This window comes from Rhinopithecus bieti, unplaced genomic scaffold (genome assembly GCF_001698545.2).
Source record: "Rhinopithecus bieti isolate Rb0 unplaced genomic scaffold, ASM169854v2 scaffold_10181, whole genome shotgun sequence".
NCBI classification, from domain to species: Eukaryota; Metazoa; Chordata; class Mammalia; order Primates; family Cercopithecidae; genus Rhinopithecus; species Rhinopithecus bieti.
In genome coordinates this window covers 108,662-130,303 of record NW_016806624.1, presented here as the reverse complement: position 1 = coordinate 130,303, position 21,642 = coordinate 108,662, and the positions used below count along the sequence as shown (strand labels likewise).

At 34.3% G+C, this 21,642-nt stretch overlaps 1 protein-coding gene across 1 annotated transcript in view; it reads left to right on the top strand.

Moving 5' to 3' along the window:
* SREK1 (splicing regulatory glutamic acid and lysine rich protein 1) overlaps positions 1-21,642 on the top strand; it is a 38,658-nt gene that overhangs the window by 9,637 nt on the left and 7,379 nt on the right. The window contains 8 exon segments of the mRNA XM_017877097.1: positions 5,254-5,369; positions 7,831-7,995; positions 8,137-8,315; positions 9,512-9,642; positions 10,495-10,609; positions 16,235-16,354; positions 16,762-16,876; positions 16,878-17,128. Of these exon segments, the coding sequence (XP_017732586.1) occupies positions 5,254-5,369; positions 7,831-7,995; positions 8,137-8,315; positions 9,512-9,642; positions 10,495-10,609; positions 16,235-16,354; positions 16,762-16,876; positions 16,878-17,128 (1,192 nt within the window).

Here is a 21,642-nt window from a genome sequence, read left to right as displayed (position 1 = left end):
GGAATTTAATTTTTTCTTTTATTGGCCCCAGAAAGGGGCAGGAGGAGTGTTGGAAAAAAAGGAAAGCAATTTTCCAAAGCCTCCATAAAGGAAATAGTTCTTGAAGATAGGAACAAAGGCCTTAATCCATTAAATTTTATGACCTAAACTGCTTTAAGAACTAATTATTACTAATATTTTTTAGTAACTTCTATTTACAGAGCCACTCACGTATAATAGACTGTGCTGAATTTTGACACTTCTGGTGTGTAATAAACTTTTATTCAGAGCACTGACTAGCATGTGTACAGTATTTTAGAATTGGGTTATTATTATTTAAAATGTCTTTAAGTAGATTTTCTCTGGTGGATGATTGTAACTGAAACTGTTTTAAACCTAAAAGTTTATGGGAAACAGTTTGATGGGCTTTCATATGTAATTTTTAAAACCTCTTTTAGTGGCCAGGCTACCATTAAAATAAGAGATAATAAGCAGTTTGCTGCGCTTTCAAGGTTTTATGCTTATTTCAGAATGCCTGTTCTGGGACGTCAAAACATTACAAAAACATTAATACTATTACAAATGAAAACAATGTACACATTTTGGCAAATTGGGGTTAAGTGATATTTATAAGAAAAATATTTGTAGTTTATACTTTCAAGTACACTCTTAAGGTAATTTACCTTAATTGTTACCATGAGATCATTATTATATATGTAATACAGTGAGTACCAGGCTGGCATTTTTGAAGTCCCAGAATAGGACATTCTCAGTATTTTTCAGATAAACTTGGAAGTGTCTTTCCCATGCTTGGGGGTTAGAGTGGGTAGGGAAGATAAAAATGGATTAAAGTTCATTATTGGCCAAATATATCTATCTGCTGATCTGTAAGGCTACCGTGAGCCCCAGATTGGTGAGGTGGGAAAGGAGCTGGTTAATGGTTTTGTTCTACAAACTTTGTAGTGAAATTTCATACTGAGAAACTGCCTGGGAAAAAAGAAATCAGGTAAAAGGTTTATTAAAGTGGAATATTAATTATATCAGAAAATTAATGCCACCAATAACACAGGATCTTTTATTATGTTAGCTTATTACTTAATTGGAAGGAATAATTTTATCAGTGTTGCTTGATTGGAAACTGCTATATTCCCATAGAATCTTTCATATGTCTGAGAAGCCCTACTGTATTTTGTTATACATGTTCAAGATTATGGGCATGTAGATGTCCCTTCTATTGTTTATTTTACTTGATAGAGATGAATAAATGCACAGTCAGATGTACTTTTTTAATATTTTTAATATTACAACTTGGACAGTTTTACTGTTTTGGAACAGAAAAATTTAAGCATACTTTTATTGCAATTTATAAGTAAGTAAATATTTTAAAACACTAACCTACAATTGGTATTGGTGAAACATTCAGATATGTGTTTTTCATTAGTTGTATTAAATACAGCAGAGATGAATTTAGGGAACCTCGAGAATTTCACAGTGAGCTTTTAAAAGTCTGATTATGCACTACAAGCAAAGAAATAGTGCATTATTGTATTAAAAAAGATAGCAGAGTAAGTGTGAAATAACCAAAGGAAAGTATTCCAGTGGAGTACTGTAAGAGGAGATGTGCTGTGGTGCTATAAGCAAGCAGTGTTCTGTTGACCTCACTGACTGCATCCTTTCCTTGATGTTGAACAAACAGCATCATAAGTGAGAAAAACCATAGAAAAAATTTTAAGAAGCTTTTTCAGTTTCTTTGAATTGCTGTTTTTTAGTGCAGACAGTAATGTGAGAAGATCCTAAGTTGTAAAAGTAACATTTGATATGTAACAGTTTCATGCATATTAAGCCTTAGCCTTTGTTAATAAAACATGCCATTTCAAAATAAAATATGCTTTCATTATGCTTGTCCAAATATGACCTCTTTTTGTTGTTGCGTGCATTTCAGATTTCTTTTTATAAATGTTAACACGTAGAAAAAGATAACGGTCAAACATAACAAGGGTGTCAGCCTAATCATCAGTCATAACTTTATGTCCACATTTTCTAGTAGATGGATTTTGACTATTAATTTGGTTTTGTATGTTTTCTCTATGTGATATTTGTGCATTATTAGATGACTAGACTGGCCAAGGCAGACCTGTTACACTTGCCTGAGTTAGGCATTGTTTGCCATGCCACTAAACCTGCCGTCAAGTGAAATCTTCATTGGGGAAATGAGATCGGAGTCTGAACCGCAGAAGATGGACGCCCTGTCTCTGTTTTTTATTGTTTTACTTTAATTTCATTTCTTTTTCTTTATTTTGTCCCTTTTTTTGTTTTCGTTTTTGTTTTTGTTTTGTTAAATCTCTTTCACTTTAACTTGTGAGCTGGTTTTCCCAGTTCTTTGTAAATGGTATTTCATTAAGGGTTCATAACATGTTGCAAATTATATTGGGAGATGATTAGCAGAGCTCAACCTTAAGATAAAGCAAATTTTCATGTGGTAAATTAGGATACAGTGTTGTGAAGCTCAGTGTGAGTCTTAATTCATGTGTATGGACTGATAAGGTACATTTTGTTCTTGAAACATTAAAACACTGATAAGTATCTCAGGAACACTTTCTGATCTCAGCGCAACATTTTTCCAGTGTTTTTTTTTTCCCCTAGTATACATCTCTCATAAAACTGATAGCTTCTGATTTTGTCCTTCCCCTGAAATTTTAGGCATACAGAATCATCAAGGAAAATAAGTAAATATAACAATCTGGGAGTAGAGGAGAAGAGCCTTTCATTTTTATAATGGTTATTTATTATAGAACTTATTTCCTTGACTTACGAAGACTTTGTTGCCTATGTGGGGAATGGATATTTGAGAAACTTATTTGCATGTAGGTTTTGTTAGCTCGAATTTTTTGTTGAATATTTTCAGAGGTTTTAGCTTCTAAATGGATTCTGAGATTAGGACTATTACTTTAATACAGTGAGAGATGTTTTCCTCAGTTGACTTTGAGGAGTATAGTTTGGGAAAAATGCTAAATGCTTATTTGTTTTATACTTTTATAAACTCTGTTATTTGGAGGGTAAATTTGGTAGAATTCTGTCTTGGAAATTAAGCAATGGAGCTTTTTCTTAAAGTACTTTTACCATTACCTTTAGGTAATTAGAATAACTATATAGAGTAATTAGAATGGTAATTAACAGTTAATTTGTTTAAAAATGTGCTTATAGTGAAGTTATACATTTATAGTAGTTTATTACTCTTGTGAAAGGCAGTGAGAGAGTCTGACAACCTACTGATATTTTATTTAAGCTAAAAGTGAAAGACTTCATAACACTAAGTAGTCAACTTTTGGCCGGTGTTGAATACCCTTTTTGTTTGTATAGTCTTTCTACAATGTCTTCAATAGGTAGTTTTGCTTGTTAATGGACAAGTAATATTAAATTTGGAACATTACTAGATAAGAACTCTTAGTTTCTTTAGGTGCATACATTAAGGTAGTGAAGACAGAGTTTCTGCCTCAAAACCTCAATTTATCAAGAATGTTCAGGTTTTACAAACCTTTTAAGATAATACCAATTTAGAACAGATAAAACAGGTGAAATCAATATAAATAGTATAGTGTATATGTGGGTATATATAAATACATGTGTTACTATCAATAACTAATACATATAAAGCAGATTATTGTTTTTTGATGTTTTCCATAAGGCCTACCTGCCTTTTGTTGATGCATGTTAAGAAATCTGTTCTCCAGAATTTATACTGAAATAATAAAGATAACTTTGTTTTTGAAATTAATAAAGTAAGATAAACTTAGAAGCTGCAAAGTTAGAAAATAGTAGGCATTTACTAAAGCTAATAAAATGTAATTTTTATTTGCTTCCTATAAATAAGGCATAGCCATTATTTAAATCAAGTTTTAACTTCCGACTTGAGTTCCATCCATGTTTAGAGATATATTCAGATAATATTGTTTAGGGATTTATCTCTGCACATCTGGTTGTTTTAAATATTTTTACAACTGAAACCAGGCATGGTGCTTGTGAAAATTTACTGCATATGCTATATTTCAGTTTAGCATGCTTTTGTACATTGTCTTTTAAAACACTTTTGGAGAATTAATAATGGAAATGCTTCACCAGCTACCACCTGAGTGTTCTTCTAAATATATCCACATGTAGTCAACTGTTTAAGAATTTTTTTTTATGCCTAAGGGGATAAGGAAAAATAATGGGAAAGTTGCAGTCCTTATCAGAAGTGATTGGTTAGAATTCAGAAATGAATATGACAAATCGTACTTATTTCAGAGTAAGTTTTTCATTTTTTTAGGTTGTAGGGATTTTTTTTCCTAGTTAATGTTATTAGATTATTTTAGTGTTACTATTTTATTAGGCAGTTAAAATGTTTTAAGCAAGCTCTAAGGCATTGACTTCCCCTTCAGATAAGTATACATAAATTGGTTCTAAAAGTTAATATTTTAAGAAGTTTTCTGAAACCAGGGAACTTTTTTTTTTCCTAAAACATTTTTAGTAGTTTCCCAAGGCAAATTTTTTGGAACTGAATTCTTTTAGGCATCTCGATGTTGGTGAGATGCCTTACTAACTGAATGGATGTAGGCTTCGTTTTACATTGAAGTTGATAACATGGAGTAAGTTTTTGTTTTCTATTTGAAATTAAATGGAATCTGTTGGAGGGTTATCAAAATTGTTTGCATCACAAATAGGTAGTTTCAGTAACCGGATAGGGGCACTCATTAAGAAATTTCAATTCGCACATATTTGTTTTTTCTTTTTCTTTTTTTTGACTAATTTGGTTATTTGCCATTTCTGGGGATTAAACTTTAAAAAATGTTCTTCTTTTCTGTATCTGATGTTCTGTGTGCTATTAGTGATGCAGCCAACACGAACGGTTGTCATGTGTAACACAACTTTCGATCACCGCGAAAACACCGTCCTGGGAAAGCGTCCATGCTTGATATCGTTTGGTTCATGAACATTAAGTTTCCAGTACAGGTGACCCATAGCTCAAAGTGTTAAATAATTGTCTACATTATTCAGTTTTAAAATAATATTCCATTAATGAGATTGTTAATATTTGAAGTTTTGCTCACTTTTATTTTTCCTAGTAGAGCAGGATAAAAGGAAAGACTTAAGTTCTTATTTATTTCTTTATACGGATCTGATAGATAGATACATTTATTATTATTATTTTTTAACTGCAAGGGTAATTGTAAAATCATAGTGTAAAGTTTGTGTGGTGTTTCTGCTTTTTGTAATGTTTGGAACTTGCCTCTGCAGGTAAAATCCCAGAGGAATCCAAAGCCCTCTCTTTATTGGCTCCTGCTCCAACCATGACAAGTCTGATGCCTGGTGCAGGATTGCTTCCAATACCGACCCCAAATCCTTTGACTACTGTAAGTACTATAAGCGCTCTTATGAAAGAGGTGAACGTTAAACTATGTGACCAGTTGAATAGAGAGCTTCAAATTATTTGCATTTGGATCTTCTTCTTTTTTTTTTTTTATGGAGAGGATTCAAAAATCACTGCTTAAACTTTTTTTTCTTTTTTCAACTTTATCAAACATCACTGCTTACACTGTGTTTTTGGATTTACTCCTGAGAGTAATAGGGGATTCATTTAAATTTGAGAACCCAAATAGATTATTCATTAGAAAATCAGTTATTAAAACTCAATATTTTAAATAGCATAGATTATCTAGGTAACTGTATTTCTCAGTTAATGAGGACTAAGTCCATTTAAAATATGTGAAATCATCCACAACTTTGTTAATGGGAAAAAATAGGCCTTTGTCTGATATTGAGAAAATGTGATAAGGTAAAACATGGCAAAATATTTTCCATTAACTATGCAGAATTAAATCATAATTTAGTAATTCTTCCTTGGTGATTTCCAAGTGAGATTTAAAAGGGTATTACTGTTACTGGCTCTTGATTTTGGTTTAAAATTCTGGCCGTATTTATTTTAAAAGAAGTGCCATTTTCTTCAAAGGCAACCTAAAGCTATTGAAAGCTCTTCTTAATTGGAAGTTGAATCTAGCTTTGTGGTGTTGGATAGGGATTGAATTAAGAAATGAACTATGTGATTGTAGTTAATCTATCTAGATTGTAAGAGTGGTTCCTGAAATTTTGAAGTGCAAAGTTTTAGATTTGTAGTTTTTACATAACATTGCTATGCTAAAGACCTACATTCTGATTCTTGGGAGGAAATGTTTTTTTATTGAACTTACGTGTTCAAGGAACAGAATGGTGGTCAGTATGGGTGAGGCATAGTGAGTGAGGGTCATGAGTGTTTGAGATTGGAGGGGATAGATAGGACACAGATTATGGTAGGGCTTTTTAGACCATGGAAAGAGGGGTTTGAATTTTATTCTTAAGGTAATTAGAAACCATTCATGGGTTTTAAGCAGGGGTATGACGTGATTTGACATGTTTTAAAAAGATCAGACTGGCTGCTGTGATAGTAAGTGACATTGATTTCTTAAACTTCTGCTTTCACCTTTAGGAAGTGCCGTTACTTAACAGTTGTTAAATCTTAGTTCTGCACCATGTGTGTATATATAGTCATTAATGGTCAAAATGTTCTCTAATAGCAGAGTGGAAATGAAGAGAGTTGTCTTTTTTTTCTTGAAAGCTCTTTTAATTCTGAAAAATTTTTTTCTGCTTTCAAATTCTTAGATCTTGTATTTCTTCTAGTTTACGTTCACATTAAAATAATACGTTCCTTAATGCTGAAAGTAAAATTGAATTTAGTAATGTTATAGAAAGATCATTCAAAGATTTTTTTTTTAAAGCTTTTTGTCCTTTTCCTACCATGGCATAAATAAGGGCTCAATATTTTAGATATATATTCTTACGTAAACTTTCAGCATGATAATAATACCCGTTTCTTAGGGTTGATATGAGGATTAAGTTACTACTTCAGTTAAATTCGATGCTATGATAATTGTTGACTATTAGGAACGCATAGTCTGTGTTTTTCAATGACCAAGGTACAGTTTATTCTCATTCTTTGTGAATTCTGTATTTTTGAATTCACTTAGTAAAATTTTTTTGAAACCCCACATCAACAATTGCAGCACTTTTGTGGTCATTTGTGGACATACACAGAGTGATGAAAAATTTGGGTTCGTCTATATGCGTGGAGGTCAAAGTCTTCTCGTTTTGGCACTCAGGCTGTAAACAGGCACGTAGTCTGTTTAGTGCTATGTTCTTTGAATTGTTGTGCTTTTTGTTGGTGATTTCACTGTTAAGATGGGCCTACAAGTGTAGTGCCAAACTGCTGTGTAGTGTTCCTAAGTACAGGAAGATTGTGAAGTGCCTCATGGAGAAAATATGAAATACATGTATTAGATAAGCTTCATTCAGGCCTGAGTTGTGGTGCTGCTGGCTGTGAGTTCAGTGTTAATGAATTGACAATATATAACAGCTAAGGTGTCTTTAAACAGAAGCACATATAAAATAAGGTTAAATATTTTATTAGTTAATGTAAATGTGACCAGAGGCTCATAGGAACTCCACCCTGTATTTTCCCTGGGAATAATGGTTCAATAGTCACTAATTCGTTGTTCGTGGAAACTATAGAACATAGCTACCTCAAGTAATGAGAAACAGCCTGTTTTTTAGGGTCAAGTTTAAAAGTGGCTAAAATATCCAGACAGTAAAATATATTTTGAATTACATTTAAAACTAATGTGACCTTACTTTAATAAGTCAGACACATATATGAGTTAAAGTTTGGAGTCCCTAGTCTCCTTTCATTCTTGTTGAGTTCATTCTTTTCAAGATTAGAGAATGGTAGCTTTGGATACTAATAGAAAATATGTGTTCTGTGTGTTTTTTTTCTTCTTTCGATAGCTTGGTGTTTCACTTAGCAGTTTGGGAGCTATACCAGCAGCAGCACTAGACCCCAACATTGCAACACTTGGAGAGATACCACAGCCACCACTTATGGGAAACGTGGATCCTTCCAAAATAGATGAAATTAGGAGAACGGTTTATGTTGGAAATTTGAATTCCCAGGTAACTAATTTAAGAAGAAACAAAGCAGCAGTAGCCCTTATTCTTTTTCTCTTCTTAAAAATCATATCAGTGGATGCAGTAATATTTACCTGATTTTTTTAAATGGATGTATTTTATCAAAGTGTCACTTTGTTTCCTTAGACAACGACAGCTGATCAGCTACTTGAATTTTTTAAACAAGTTGGAGAAGTGAAGTTTGTACGGATGGCAGGTGATGAGACTCAGCCAACTCGGTTTGCTTTTGTGGAATTTGCAGACCAAAATTCTGTACCAAGGGCCCTTGCTTTTAATGGAGTTATGTTTGGAGACAGGCCACTGAAGTAAGAAATCCTAAACAAAGAAATTTTAATGATTTTGAAAAAACTTAAAGTATTTTTGATGTAATTAAGGCTTTTTTTTTTTCTTTTAATAGTAATTGGCAATTTGTGGAAAGGAAGACTTTGTGTTAAGTATAAATGAATACATGAGATACTTACCATTTTAGTCTTTAAATTCCTTTATTTAGAGACATTTCTCATTTTCTGTTTTCTAGGTTCTAATTCAATGTTAACATTATTTATATACCTTGCACAACAGTTGTAGGTCTTTTTCCATAGACTTTAATAAGTCAGGTTAGTTTTACATTATGACTTTAGACTAATTGAGCAACTTAACATGTAGGTTGAACTGTAGTACTTCCAGTAATAACTGTGGTAAATTCAAAATCTCCAGAAGGAAATTATAAGTGCCAACAAGTGTTTTAAACCAGACATTTTTGACTTTTAAGGTTTGCTTACATCCTTGTTTGTAAAACGTTGATACAGCCTTCGAGATGAACTCCAGACCAGATACTCTATTTCATGCAGATTATTGAGGCAAATATAGTTTTGCTTGAATTTCATAGATTGCTTTAGTTACACAATTTGATCAGGATTTTTCTGTTAAAGGATAACTAATTGTTGTTAGTGGGTACTTGTCTTCTCAGTGTGGAATGGGTAAAGCAAGACACATAACATCCATTCATGTGCATCAGAGAAGGCACTCATATCTCGTAGAGAAAGAGTTTTATCAGATGCCTTGCACATTCAAAGCTATGTCTGACTCAGCCATGGTTTAGGGTTGGTTACAGTGATGCACATAATATGATAATATACAGATAGCTTTCCCTTCTTCTAGAGTGTACAGGATATCAATAAGATCTTTTGATCTGAAAATAGAAATAATTCATTTTCATATTGGTATCAGCATTTTAATTTATTTTAATTCTAAGCTATGGAAAAGCACTTAATCTAGTCTGTTTGAATTAAATTAGCTAGGGTCCAATTTTCTTTTCTCCCGTTTTGGTTGTATTAGCAAGGAATGATAGGAAGTGGGGATGAGAGATTAATCATGGTTTTGAGGTTGCTTTTGGGTATTCTGTATTTATATCATTCTCATGTGCTTCTGAGATGTCCTCAAATTTATAAATATGTGTATCATATAAATGTTTGTTTTATAAAATGTGTGTATTTGTGATATGCTAATATTTTTAATTTAGAATAAATCACTCCAACAATGCAATAGTAAAACCCCCTGAGATGACACCTCAGGCTGCAGCTAAGGAGTTAGAAGAAGTAATGAAGCGAGTACGAGAAGCTCAGTCATTTATCTCAGCAGCTATTGAACCAGGTAAGTCCATAACGTTGTTACATAGGTCATAGTTTAAAGATCATAGAATCTTAGCACTGGAAGGAATTTTAGAAATCTTGTTCAGTCTCTTCGTTTTACAAACAAGAAGACTGAAACTCAAGAAATAGTAAGTAGCATACTCATGTCAAAGAAAAACTTAGCACATATTTTATTCTTTTCCGTGGTACTGAATTGAGGCACTTTAGTCTGAGCTAATCAGCCCTGTATTTTCATAGCAAAATCAGTGCTAAAATGATTTGCTAAAAGCAAAATGTTATTGCAAGGCTAAAAGAGTAAATATATTTAAGATGTTATGATTTGGCAGGTTTACTTTTCCTCAACATTTTAATTTTGAAAATAGAAAAGAGAGCCCGTGATTTAGAAAAAAATACAGATACTGTATTTTAGCAAGGTAAAGGAACACCTATTCAAACTTTTGTGTTACTAATGAAAATAATTTAAAAACCCATTCTAAAAACATCTAGGTGGTTTACATTTGAGCAGATTTTCTAAATCAGCACTCAGAATTTAAGCTTCAATTCTGGCAGAATAAGTGGAGAAAGGTCTTAAAATCACTGTCACAGGAATTACAGACATGTTATAATCGTACGTTACGGCAGCAACATAATATTACGAACAGCTGTTTATAATCATCTGGTTTATATGTACTGCTGCAGGGTGGCTGCACTCAACGAGTTTATGCAATGACTTTCTTGGATGTTTCTGAAGGAGGAGGATGTACAGAGAGTAGGCCCCTTGCACTATATGTGGTACATTCCACTTGTGCCTGATTATTAACTGGGATCTTTAATTGTTCTGAGCTTACACTGCAAAGTGGTTTTTTCCTCCCAGAGTCTGGAAAGAGCAATGAAAGAAAAGGCGGTCGATCTCGTTCCCATACTCGCTCAAAATCCAGGTCTAGTTCAAAATCCCATTCTAGAAGGAAAAGATCACAATCAAAGCACAGGTGAGAATTTCTGCTGTCATATTTAAATTTTATTTTAGTTTTGTATTTAAAATATTAAGAGTTCATGAGTTTTTGTCAAAATATCAGAATTTAGAAATTTTAGTAGTGTACACTTGAAGTGTGATCACCATTAAATACTGTTCTAATTGTAATTCTGTAGTTGAGAATGAAATTTTGTCTAATGATATTTAATTTTTAAGTATTTGAACTTATCTTTATTTTTAGAAATTAGTTTTGTGTCTAAAGATACTCTATTCCAGATTTTTCTAAGAGTAAACTAGTCTTTACATAGAAGTGACAAAAGCTGTTTTCATTCTTCATATTGAGAAAAGGGAACATACTTAGTGACCATGCTGAAAATAATTGCTCAAGTTGCAGCTTTTATGTTTTCTTTTCCCAGTCTATTCCAGGTCTGGGGAACACCACCCCAGATCTTAGTTTCACACAGTTCCCTATTTTCAGTACCATGTGTCCAAAGGAACACTTTGAGTCCTTGGTATTGCTGGTGATAAGAGCCTCCTCTGCCCACTTTTGGACCTGAAACACAGGAGTAACATGCAGTTTCAGCTTCAGTTATAGTACTTTGCTTAAGCTCTGTTTATCTTATTTTTCATCATAGCTTTGTCCTTTTGATTTTATCTGTCATTTCTTTGTCTTTGGTATAAAGGGAACCTCAAAATGCAAACTTGGCAGTACCATCTTGATTGGAAGTACCCTAAAGAGCATTACTAAAGTTACAAATTTTGTTGTATTTTTTAAGGTACGGAGGGGGCTGTTGTTGAAGTGTGAAAGTATATATGGTGGATCCTAATTGTGTGTTATATGTACATATGTACTCATACATATGCCTTGAGAGAGCAGAGAGGGAAGAGTATTATCTGTGTATGTTGGGGTTTTAGAGAAGGAGAAAGGATTTGGGGGAGGGAAAAGGAACCAGTTTATTGTCCATTGTTTTACCAGCAGGCTCAGTTTACTTTTTTGTGTGTTTGTGTGTGTTGATCAAGGAGATTCAAAGAATGAGGAAAAATAGGATGTTCTTTTTTTTTTTTTTTTTTGAGACGGAGTCTCGCTCTGTCTCCCAGGCTGGAGAGCAGTGGCCGGATCTCAGCTCACTGCAAACTCCGCCTCCCGGGTTCATGCCATTCTCCTGCCTCAGCCTCCCGAGTAGCTGGGACTATAGGCGCCCACCACCTCGCCCAGCTAGTTTTTTGTATTTTTTAATAGAGACGGGGTTTCACCGTGTTAGCCAGGATGGTCTCGATCTCCTGACCTCGTGATCCGCCCGTCTCGGCCTCCCAAAGTGCTGGGATTACAGGCTTGAGCCCGGCCAGGATGTTCTTTCTTAGATTCTAGTAAACAAGTATACACCAGATATACTAGTGTATACTTGTCTATTCTTAGTTTGCAAAATCTCCTTTAGAATTTGGTTTTACTGCCTTTATCCAAGGACTTACAGTAAGACACTTTCAGAACCAAATGAAGGAGGTTGTTTCATGTACAAGAAATAAGGCAGTGCAGCAGAGGCCAGAATCAGGAAAGAATAGTGGAACAGAAGCTGCAGTGGTACTAGACTGTGGATATTTCCATACGTTGACAGGATGTGGTGAGGGTGAAGGAAATCAAGGAAATAATAGAATTGGTGTGAAGAGTATATTACAACTTCTTTTCTGAGGAAGATTGATGACCTGAATCTCATTGTGTTGATTGTAAGAGAGAGCTAATGTCCAAGACTGGAACGAGCCAAAACTTGATGATTAATAACATTGTTGTTTCTTTGATGATCTAAGTGAAGTTTTATGTGCTTTTTGAAATTATAGCAAATAATTTTGCTATCTACTGTGAGGTTTTGTTTTAAGTATATACAGATATTCCCCCCTCCAAGGGTTTGTGGGGAGGGGTTATTCAGTCTAAACTGAAATTTGTTGATTAGTATTCTTTTTTATGGGAGTACTTTTGTGTAGATCTGTCTATACAAATGTACACAAAATGTCTACGTAGCATTAGAAATAATGTATATATGTTCCTTTTTTTTTTTTTTTTTTTAAATGCAGTCTCAGTCTGTTGCCCAGGCTGGAGTGCAGTGGCTCTATCTCGGCGCACTGCACCCTCCACCTCCCAGGCGCAAGTGATCCTCCCACCTCGGCTTCTTGAGTAGCTGAGCCACAGACAAGCACCACCACACCTAGCTAATTTTGTATTTTTTGTAGAAACGGGGTTTTATCATACTGCCCAGGTTGGTCTCGAACTCCTGAGCTCAAGTGATCCTCCCACCTTCGTCTCCAAAAGTGCTGGGATTACAGGCGTGGTATACATGTTCTTAACTGGCATGTATATATACATATTTTTGTCAGCATATTCTGTTTTTGTGCATGCATGTGGAAATGTAGCCTTAAGTTCTTGAACAAATACAAAAGAGAATGAGTTCTCTTTAAATGAGAAAAAAAAAAAAATTCCATACCTAAAACATTTGACTTGAAGATTCTGACCTGGAAGGATCCCGCTATCCCCCAGAAATCAGGAAGGGGATGATAGGGCTTTCTTGTCATTTTCCTCCTCTACTAGTGGAAGTTGATGTTCTTGAATCTCACCCTGACCTATTAGACTTAGCACGAGTGTGGGTTGCAGGAACCCTTTAGCTTAAAGGCCCACTTTCTACTTTTTCACCATTTTCAAATGCTTCTAGAGCCATGCTTCCTACCTCCCATCCCTCCCCCCACAGCCTTTCCCTGTTCCTTCCCCTTCTTATGGTTAGAGAGAGGAAGGGGTTTCTTGTCACTGTGACCTTGGCTAGGACTAGGGAGGTATGTTTCCATTTTGTCCAAGTTTTGATGCCTGTTTTATTTATTGAGACATAGAAAAGATGGATAGTACTATAATTGTTATAATTTTAAGTAACTTTTATAGATTATAGATTAGCATAGGAACTACTAGACATTTTATAATATTTTAATGGAAAACAACTGATTTACAAATGAACTTTGATGCAGCATAATGGTAAGTTGCTGTTTATTTACAGTTTAATTTAAAAATATGATTTTACATTATTCAGAATAATACAATTTCTCATTAAAAATGAGAGCTACTAGTGATAAATCTTTAGTTAGATTAGATCTGCTCTTGACTGCTTTTAGCATTCTTAATCAGAAAACTACTAGTGGGTAAGATTGACATGAAAATATTTAATGTCACAGTTAAAATGTAATAATTAGTCACTGTCTTTTGACATCTCAGCTGCAGGGTAAGGTTGGAAGCCAAGTGATCAGAGCTTTTTATTATTTATTTATGAGAGTTATACTTAATTTTTTAAAATAAGTTTTTTTGCTTAAGGTTGGAAAGCATTGCTTTGAGGAAAACAAAAGAATTATATTTTTAGCAAGGACAGCTTCAAACAAATCTTGTAGTAAGCCTTTTTATTAAGTATATAGAAGCAAAGGCACTTTAAAAGATTACCCTGTGTGGATATCTGTAAATGGACTAATAATGTTCTCAGTTTTTCAGTTTTGCCTTAACATCTACTCCTTAACCTTCATGGCTCTTAAGTTATTAGTGGTAAAGATTTCAGTAAGCTATGAATTATCTTTTGTATTAAAACGTGGTATGTGATTTCTTATCTAGGGTCTTTGGAAAAAAATGAAAAATAATGTATGTTGAACCAAATGAGGCTAAAAAAATATATGTGGAATGAAGACAATTGTATATTATTTTAAAGCCAAATAGTAGATGAGTAGTTTAAATGGAAATTAGCTATTGAAATTTTGATTTGTAGTGTTGATTAGTATTTTAATCAACATTTTGACTAACTGAAAATTGTTTAAAACAAAAAATGATTTTGTTATTAATGAGGATTATTTGGAGGTTTTTCTGGTTCAGAGCATACCACAAAGCATGGTCTTTTTCTTTTTTCTTTTCTTTTTTTGAGGTGGAATCTCACTCTGTCGCCCAGGCTGGAGTGCGGTGGCGCGATCTTGGCTCACTGCAACCTCTGCCCCCTGGGTTCAGTTGATTCTCACACCTCAGCCTCCCGAGTAACTGGGACTACAGGTGCATGTCACCATACCCAGCTAATTTTTGTATTTTTAGTAGAGACAGGTTTCACCACGTTGGCAAGGCTGATCTTGAAATCCTGACCTCAAGTGATCCACCTGCCTCGGCCTCCCAAAGTGCTGGGATTACAGGTGTGAGCCACTGTGCTCGGCCCAACTATATTTCTTTTACTGATAATTGCTCTAACTTAATTTATTAAAACATGACTATCAAGATGAGTTTTAGCTGTATAAAGGATACTTATGGAAGTTCATTCAGCTTCCTTGGAATACATACATAAAGATACAAAGTTTACATTTATGTTAACTTTTAATGATGATGACTTTGAAAGTTAAGAGTTTTAAACATTTACTTTTTGCTAGAGAATACTCCGCAGTTTTACATACATCATCAGTTTTAATCCTCATGACAGCCCTAAGAGATGTGGGTATGATTCCTAGTCTACTTTATAGAGGAAGAAACTCAGGCTTGGAGAGGTTAAGTGACTAGCCAGAGTTCTCACAGGTAGTGTGTGGCAGAGCTGACTCTCAGAGCCAGATTGTCAGACTCCAAAGCTGTTGAGTCTAATCATTTTGCTATTTAAGTTGTGTGCATCTGTGTTGTTAACATTTTAGTGAGTAGTTAGGATACCTCATTATGAAAAAAATCAAATTCTCAACACACTTTTTCAGTGAGAAAGGGGCCTAGTCCAAATTAAAATAACAGTTACCTTTCCTGCAATTGAACGTTTCCTGCAGTTAAAGGTTTCTTTTCATACAGGTTGAGACTCACAAATTTGAAAATCTGAAATCCAAAAGGCTTCAAAATCCAAAACTTTTTGAATGCTTTCGTGATGCTCAAAGGAAATGCTCACTGGAGCATTTTGGATTTTTCAGTTGTGTGTTTGGGATGCTCAACCAGTTTTATACATGTGTGTGTATATATATAATGCAGATATTCCAAAATCTCCCAAAATGTGAAATTCAACACACTTTTGGTTCCAAGCATTTCACATAAAGGATACTCAACCAGTAGCTGTGATTATAGTTACACATAATTTTATAACTTGATATAGTTAAAAAATCAAGGCATTGCAAATCCAGTATTTGATTATATCTAGTTTTAACTTATGATTAATGATTTTTATTTTCCTGTCACAGTAGTGCTGTCATTAGGACTATGCTTCCTTATATATTCTTTTTGTTTGTTGACAAACACTACACAGTCACAGAAACTACTGAACCATGTAACCACTACTCCCTGTCATGATGTGTTATGGTCAGATTACATGCAAGTCAACAGGGAAAAATCTTCTATACTGATTAGAGGCACAAAATGACTAGCAAAAGCCAATCTGAAAATACACGAAATAACTGTTAAATTCTTTGTTTTTATCTCTGTTCTAGACAGTGAAGTATCCAGTAAAATTTCCAATAAACGTTGGGATTATGTAACTAAAGTATTATTTAAGAGAAAATTTAAAAATATTGTCAAATACTGTTAGGACAGATTCTAAGTTTTCTTGTTTGAAGGATCGTAAATTCTTAAAAGTTGAAATTCTAAGAATAAGTTTTGATATTCTAACAATTTGTTTTTCTTTAGAAGTAGATCCCATAATAGATCACGTTCAAGACAGAAAGACAGACGAAGATCTAAGAGCCCACATAAAAAACGCTCTAAATCAAGGGAGAGACGGAAGTCAAGGAGTCGTTCGCGTTCACGGTGAGTTTTAGAGAAATTAACAATAATTTTTTTTCCTCAGAGTTCTATTAGTGCTGAGGGATAATATTTTAATTGGCTTCATTTGTTAAAATCTGTTGTAGTTTAGGTTTTAATGAGAGAATTGAAACCTTTTTTATTGTTTTAGTAATCTACTATTGATATTGATTACCATTGATTTGAATCTGATGTCAGTGTGACTCATGAGGTTTCCAAACTACTCACTTCAGCTTGTATAATATTAATAGCTTTATTTAGCAGCTTCTTGTACACCTGAGCTTCATGAAAATGTATATGTAAATGTCTGTAGCTGCTATAAATTGTCTTGTGTTGGTAATTGTTGAAGAGAGAGGTCTTTTTGGAGGAGGTAGAATTATTTTAGTTATGAATTTATTTATTTTGTTTTAAAGGGACAAGAGAAAAGACACTCGAGAAAAGATCAAGGAAAAGGAAAGAGTGAAAGAGAAAGACAGGGAAAAGGAGAGAGAGAGGGAAAAGGAACGTGAAAAGAAAAGGAACGGGGTAAAACAAAGATAAAGACCGGGACAAGGAACGGGAAAAGGACCGGGAAAAAGACAAGGAAAAGGACAGAGAGAGAGAACGGGAAAAAGAGCATGAAAAGGATCGAGACAAAGAGAAGGAAAAGGAACAGGACAAAGAAAAGGAACGAGAAAAAGACAGATCCAAAGAGATAGATGAAAAAAGAAAGAAGGATAAAAAATCCAGAACACCACCCAGGAGTTATAATGCATCGCGAAGATCTCGTAGTTCCAGCAGGTTTGATGATGCTTAAAATTTTTACAAAAGGATTTGCTGATGACAATTGGAAACAAAAATTTTTACGGAGGGAGAAAAGGTTACTATATGCAAGTGGAACCTGTAAAGTAATATAAAAACATTTTCTCCTAATGTCAGAGTAAACATTTCTCTAGCAGAGTGGAGAAAGAGATGATACTGGACAACATTATTTGAAAAGTTTTAGCTATTCTTTGTAACCACTATTTTAATAGAATAATAATAATTGTTATTTTCTTAGAGGGTGGGATGGCAGGGAAAGGTACTTTTTAAAAAAATGCACAGTAAGAATTTGCCTCTTAGGCTTTTTCCTGGACTTTTCTTGAATGGTGTGATTAATTTTAATATGTAAAATGGTTTCTGAAGTTGCAGTGTTAGCCCTCTTTGTCACCTAAGTTAATTTTTATCCTTATTTTGTTAAGTGTATAACATTTAAATTTTGGTTATGTTTTATTTTGTCAGTTTTAGAGGTTAGAGTTTTTCCTTAGGACTGTGATTTCAGTTTATTAAATAGGTTTACTACCACCAGGTGGCAGCAGGTTGCCATAGTAACAGCTGAACAATGAGAACAACCTTGAGATTTGAGATTATCTAAATCTACATCCTTTACTTCAGATGATACCATGACTATAAATGGAAGTTCCTAACTTGTACTACACTATCTTAAAAATATTAAATATATATTAGCACATTTTAAAGATATTTTGAGATGGTTTTTTAATAGAAAATAATTTGAGATAAAGGAATATATGTTTCCCATTTTAAAACTTGTGCTTTAGTAGTTTATTTTAATACCAGCCTTTGACTAGATAATAAAAGATAATCGTAGACCTTTATTGTACACTTACTGTATGCCAGACATCGTGTCAGCAGACTTTTTCATGTCTCACCTTGTTTAATCCTCACAGCAGGCCTGGGAGAAGATTATTATCATCACTGTTTTAAAACATGAGGAAGCTGACGCTCTGTACAAGAAGTATAGTAACCCTTTTAGTTTATTTTAGAGATTAAGTTTGAGAATTCTCTCACTAGTACTTGGTACTTACTTTTAAAGACTGCCTCAGAAGTGTAAAGTTGAAAGCAATAGTATATGTTAAAACAAGGCTGAAAATAAACAGATCACTGCTTTATTTCAGCACGCTGAACCACAAATTGAAGAATTAATGTAACCTAATTTGCTGTGGGTATCAGTTTGAGCCTTGTAACTGCACCTTTACTGCAAAGTGATTTTATTGATTGAGTCACACGTGCCTTTGTGTTTCTGTGATTGTTTAGACATTACCTTTCACGCACCAAATACTATTTTAATTCCTTTTAATAACTTGAATTTACTTTTCTGATGACATGGGAATATTTAACTTTTTCTTGGGCCATTTTAAGTTGTTTGGTGTAGAGGAAGGTTCAGGTGTTCACATTCATTCCTAAATATATATGTATATATTTTTCGAGACAATGTCTTGCTCTGTCGCCCAGGATGGAGTGCAGTGTCATGATCTCGACTCACTGCAGTCTCCGCCTTCCCTGTTCAAGTGATTCTCGTACCTCAGCCTCCAGAGTAGCTGGGATTACAGGTGTGCACCTCCATGCCTGCTTAATTTTTGTATTTTTAGTAGAGATGGAGTTTCACCATGTTGGTCAGGTTGATCTTGAACTCCTGGCCTGAAGTGATCTGCCCTCTTTGGCCTCCCAAAGTGCTGGGATTACAGGTATGAGTCACCGCACCTGGCTCAAACGTATTCTTCAATAACATCTGGGGCCTTGAGAATAAAAGATGACTGACATTAGTTCATAAAGGCAGCAATTTGGAATGTTTCATGCTTTCAGAAGAGCTTGGTAAAGAGTTACAATTTCTTTCTTTGAATTTTTTTTTTTTTTAGACAGTGTCACTTCATCACTCAGGCTAGAATGCAGTGGTGCGATATCTGCTCGCCGCAACCTCCGCCTCTTCAGTTCAAGCGATTTCTCCTGCCTTAGCTTCCTGAGTAGCTGGGATTACAGGCGTGTACCACTACACTCAGCTAATGTTTGTATTTTTAGTAGAGATGGGATTTCACCAAGTTGGCCAGGCTGGTCTCAAACTCCTGACCTCAGGTGATCCACCCGCCTCAGCCTCCCAAAGTGCTGGAATTACAGACTTGAGCCACTGTGCCAAGCCAAGAGTTACAATTTCTTGTCTTTTAGCTTTTTTCTGCATTTCAGATGTACTGATTTGTTACTAAATGAAAATATTTTAATTGTTCAAAAAATAGTTAATATTTTTATTTCTAACATTGTCTCCTAATTTATACTTTTAAAGAAAATGATATTAAAGAAATTTTTAATGATTAAAAGTTACTGTCAATAAAGGGGATACCAAGAAAAGGAAGGAGAGGACAGTATTTATTGAGCACCTATTCTGTGTCACATTCTATGCTTTGTACATTACAGATTTTATCCTAAATCCTCAACAACCTCATAAGACTTGAATTATTAATTGTCTTTATTTTTCAGTTGAAAAAACAGATTAGGTTAAGTAATATGATCCTGGTTATGTAGCTGGGTAAGGTGTGTAACTTTAAGTCTAAATCTCACCAACTCTAGTAGTTAATACTATTTCTTTCTCAAGTAATTGTCTAGCTTGCTATTGTCTATGGGGACTTTCCTCTCCTTATCATCAGGTAGTGGGTATTAGACATCCACTTGTACTGCTTTCTTAACAAATAAGTAAAAGAATTACACTGATCAAGGCAGAGCCATTTTGTGTAATCTTAAAGTCGGGAATACACTGACATTCACATGCTATGAAAAAAGTATTTTTGGTTCTTAGGCTGAGCTGTTAAGAGAATGGCATTGATGTAATGAAATAAGGTATCTAATTTCCGTTTTAGGAAGTGTAATTTTGGAGTGTCTTGGGAATAAAAGTGGAGGAGAGAGTCTTGGGTAGAGGTAGAATTGACTTCTGTTCTCAAAGTTATTGAACTTTGTATTTTAATGTCTATTATATATACCATGTGAGCATTTTTTATTTTAGAAATGAAAAACTTAAAAAATATTTTATTAGTCTCTTAGAATCAGTTTCCTGAGATGGTAAGGATAACATGAATTCCAGAGGATTTGGTTTTTCAGCTATGTGGTCACTGATTATCAGAACTTGTGAGATAGATCATTGGATATGTCCTCATACCATATCCCTTAAATTATAGACCTAGTGAAGTTCCTTGTTCTTGAGTTGAAGTAGTTTAGAATATGTATCATTTGCTAATCTGATAAGCAAAATGGTTAATAATAAAAATGTAATCTATTTTATAATTATTACTGTCATACTTACCTCTCAGATTGTAACTATTTTGCTTAAATCTAAGCAGCTTTTACACTAAATTTTAAATTAATAGAACAACAGTAATGAAATGATAGGAAGTTGGAGGGAAAACAGTTTCTCTAAAATGATAGTAATGTAAATGCTTTTAAAGTAGATATTGTTAATAATTGGGTATAGAAAGTTCACATTTTACAAGCCAATTTATGTTTCAGTTCTTGAAAAGGGCCTGTTACTTTATTATAATCCACAGTGGGGCAGCGAGGAGCTAGATACATGACAAAGGATTTGATAAACAAAACATGTTTTAGCTGCTGAGAAAGAACATACTTGAGGCTGGGCGCGGTGGCTCAAGCCTGTAATCCCAGCACTTTGGGAGGCTGAGACGGGCGGATCACGAGGTCAGGAGATCGAGACCATCCCGGCTAACCCTGTGAAACCCCGTCTCTACTAAAAAAAAATACAAAAAACTAGCCGGGCGAGGTGGCGGGCGCCTATAGTCCCAGCTACTCGGGAGGCTGAGGCAGGAGAATGGCGTAAACCCAGGAGGCGGAGCTTGCAGTGAGCTGAGATCCAGCCACTGCACTCCAGCCTGGGCCACAGAGCGAGACTCCGCCTCAAAAAAAAAAAAAAAAAAAAATACTTGAGAGAAACAGAAACACCATTAATATTTTTTCTACTGAAGAAATTGTTCTCAAAAATCACCTGGGAAATGCAAATTATTGCACAATGAGATGCTACCGCATCTGAAATTATAAAACCTTGTAATATTAAATGTTAGACTCTCTGAAATTATAAAACTTGTAATATTAAATATTCAAGGATATGGAACACCCAGAACTCACACACTGCCGGTGGGACTGTAAGAAACTGTCAGTTTCTTAAAAAGGTAATATAGTGTACCTACCATACCACCAGCCATTCCACTCCTAGATATTTACCCTAAAGAGTGAAAATATATGCCCCCGCAAAGTATCAGCATAATGATTATGGCAGTTTATTCGAAATAGCTCTAAACTGGAAATCACACAAATGTTCATCAATAGGTGAATAAATAAACAAATTGTGGCAAAGCTATGCAATAGAATATTGTTCAGCCATTAAAAAGAATGAATTACTAATATACACATTAATATGAATGAATCTCAAAGTGATTGTGCTAACTGAAAGGAGCCAGATACAAAGAAGCACATACTGTATG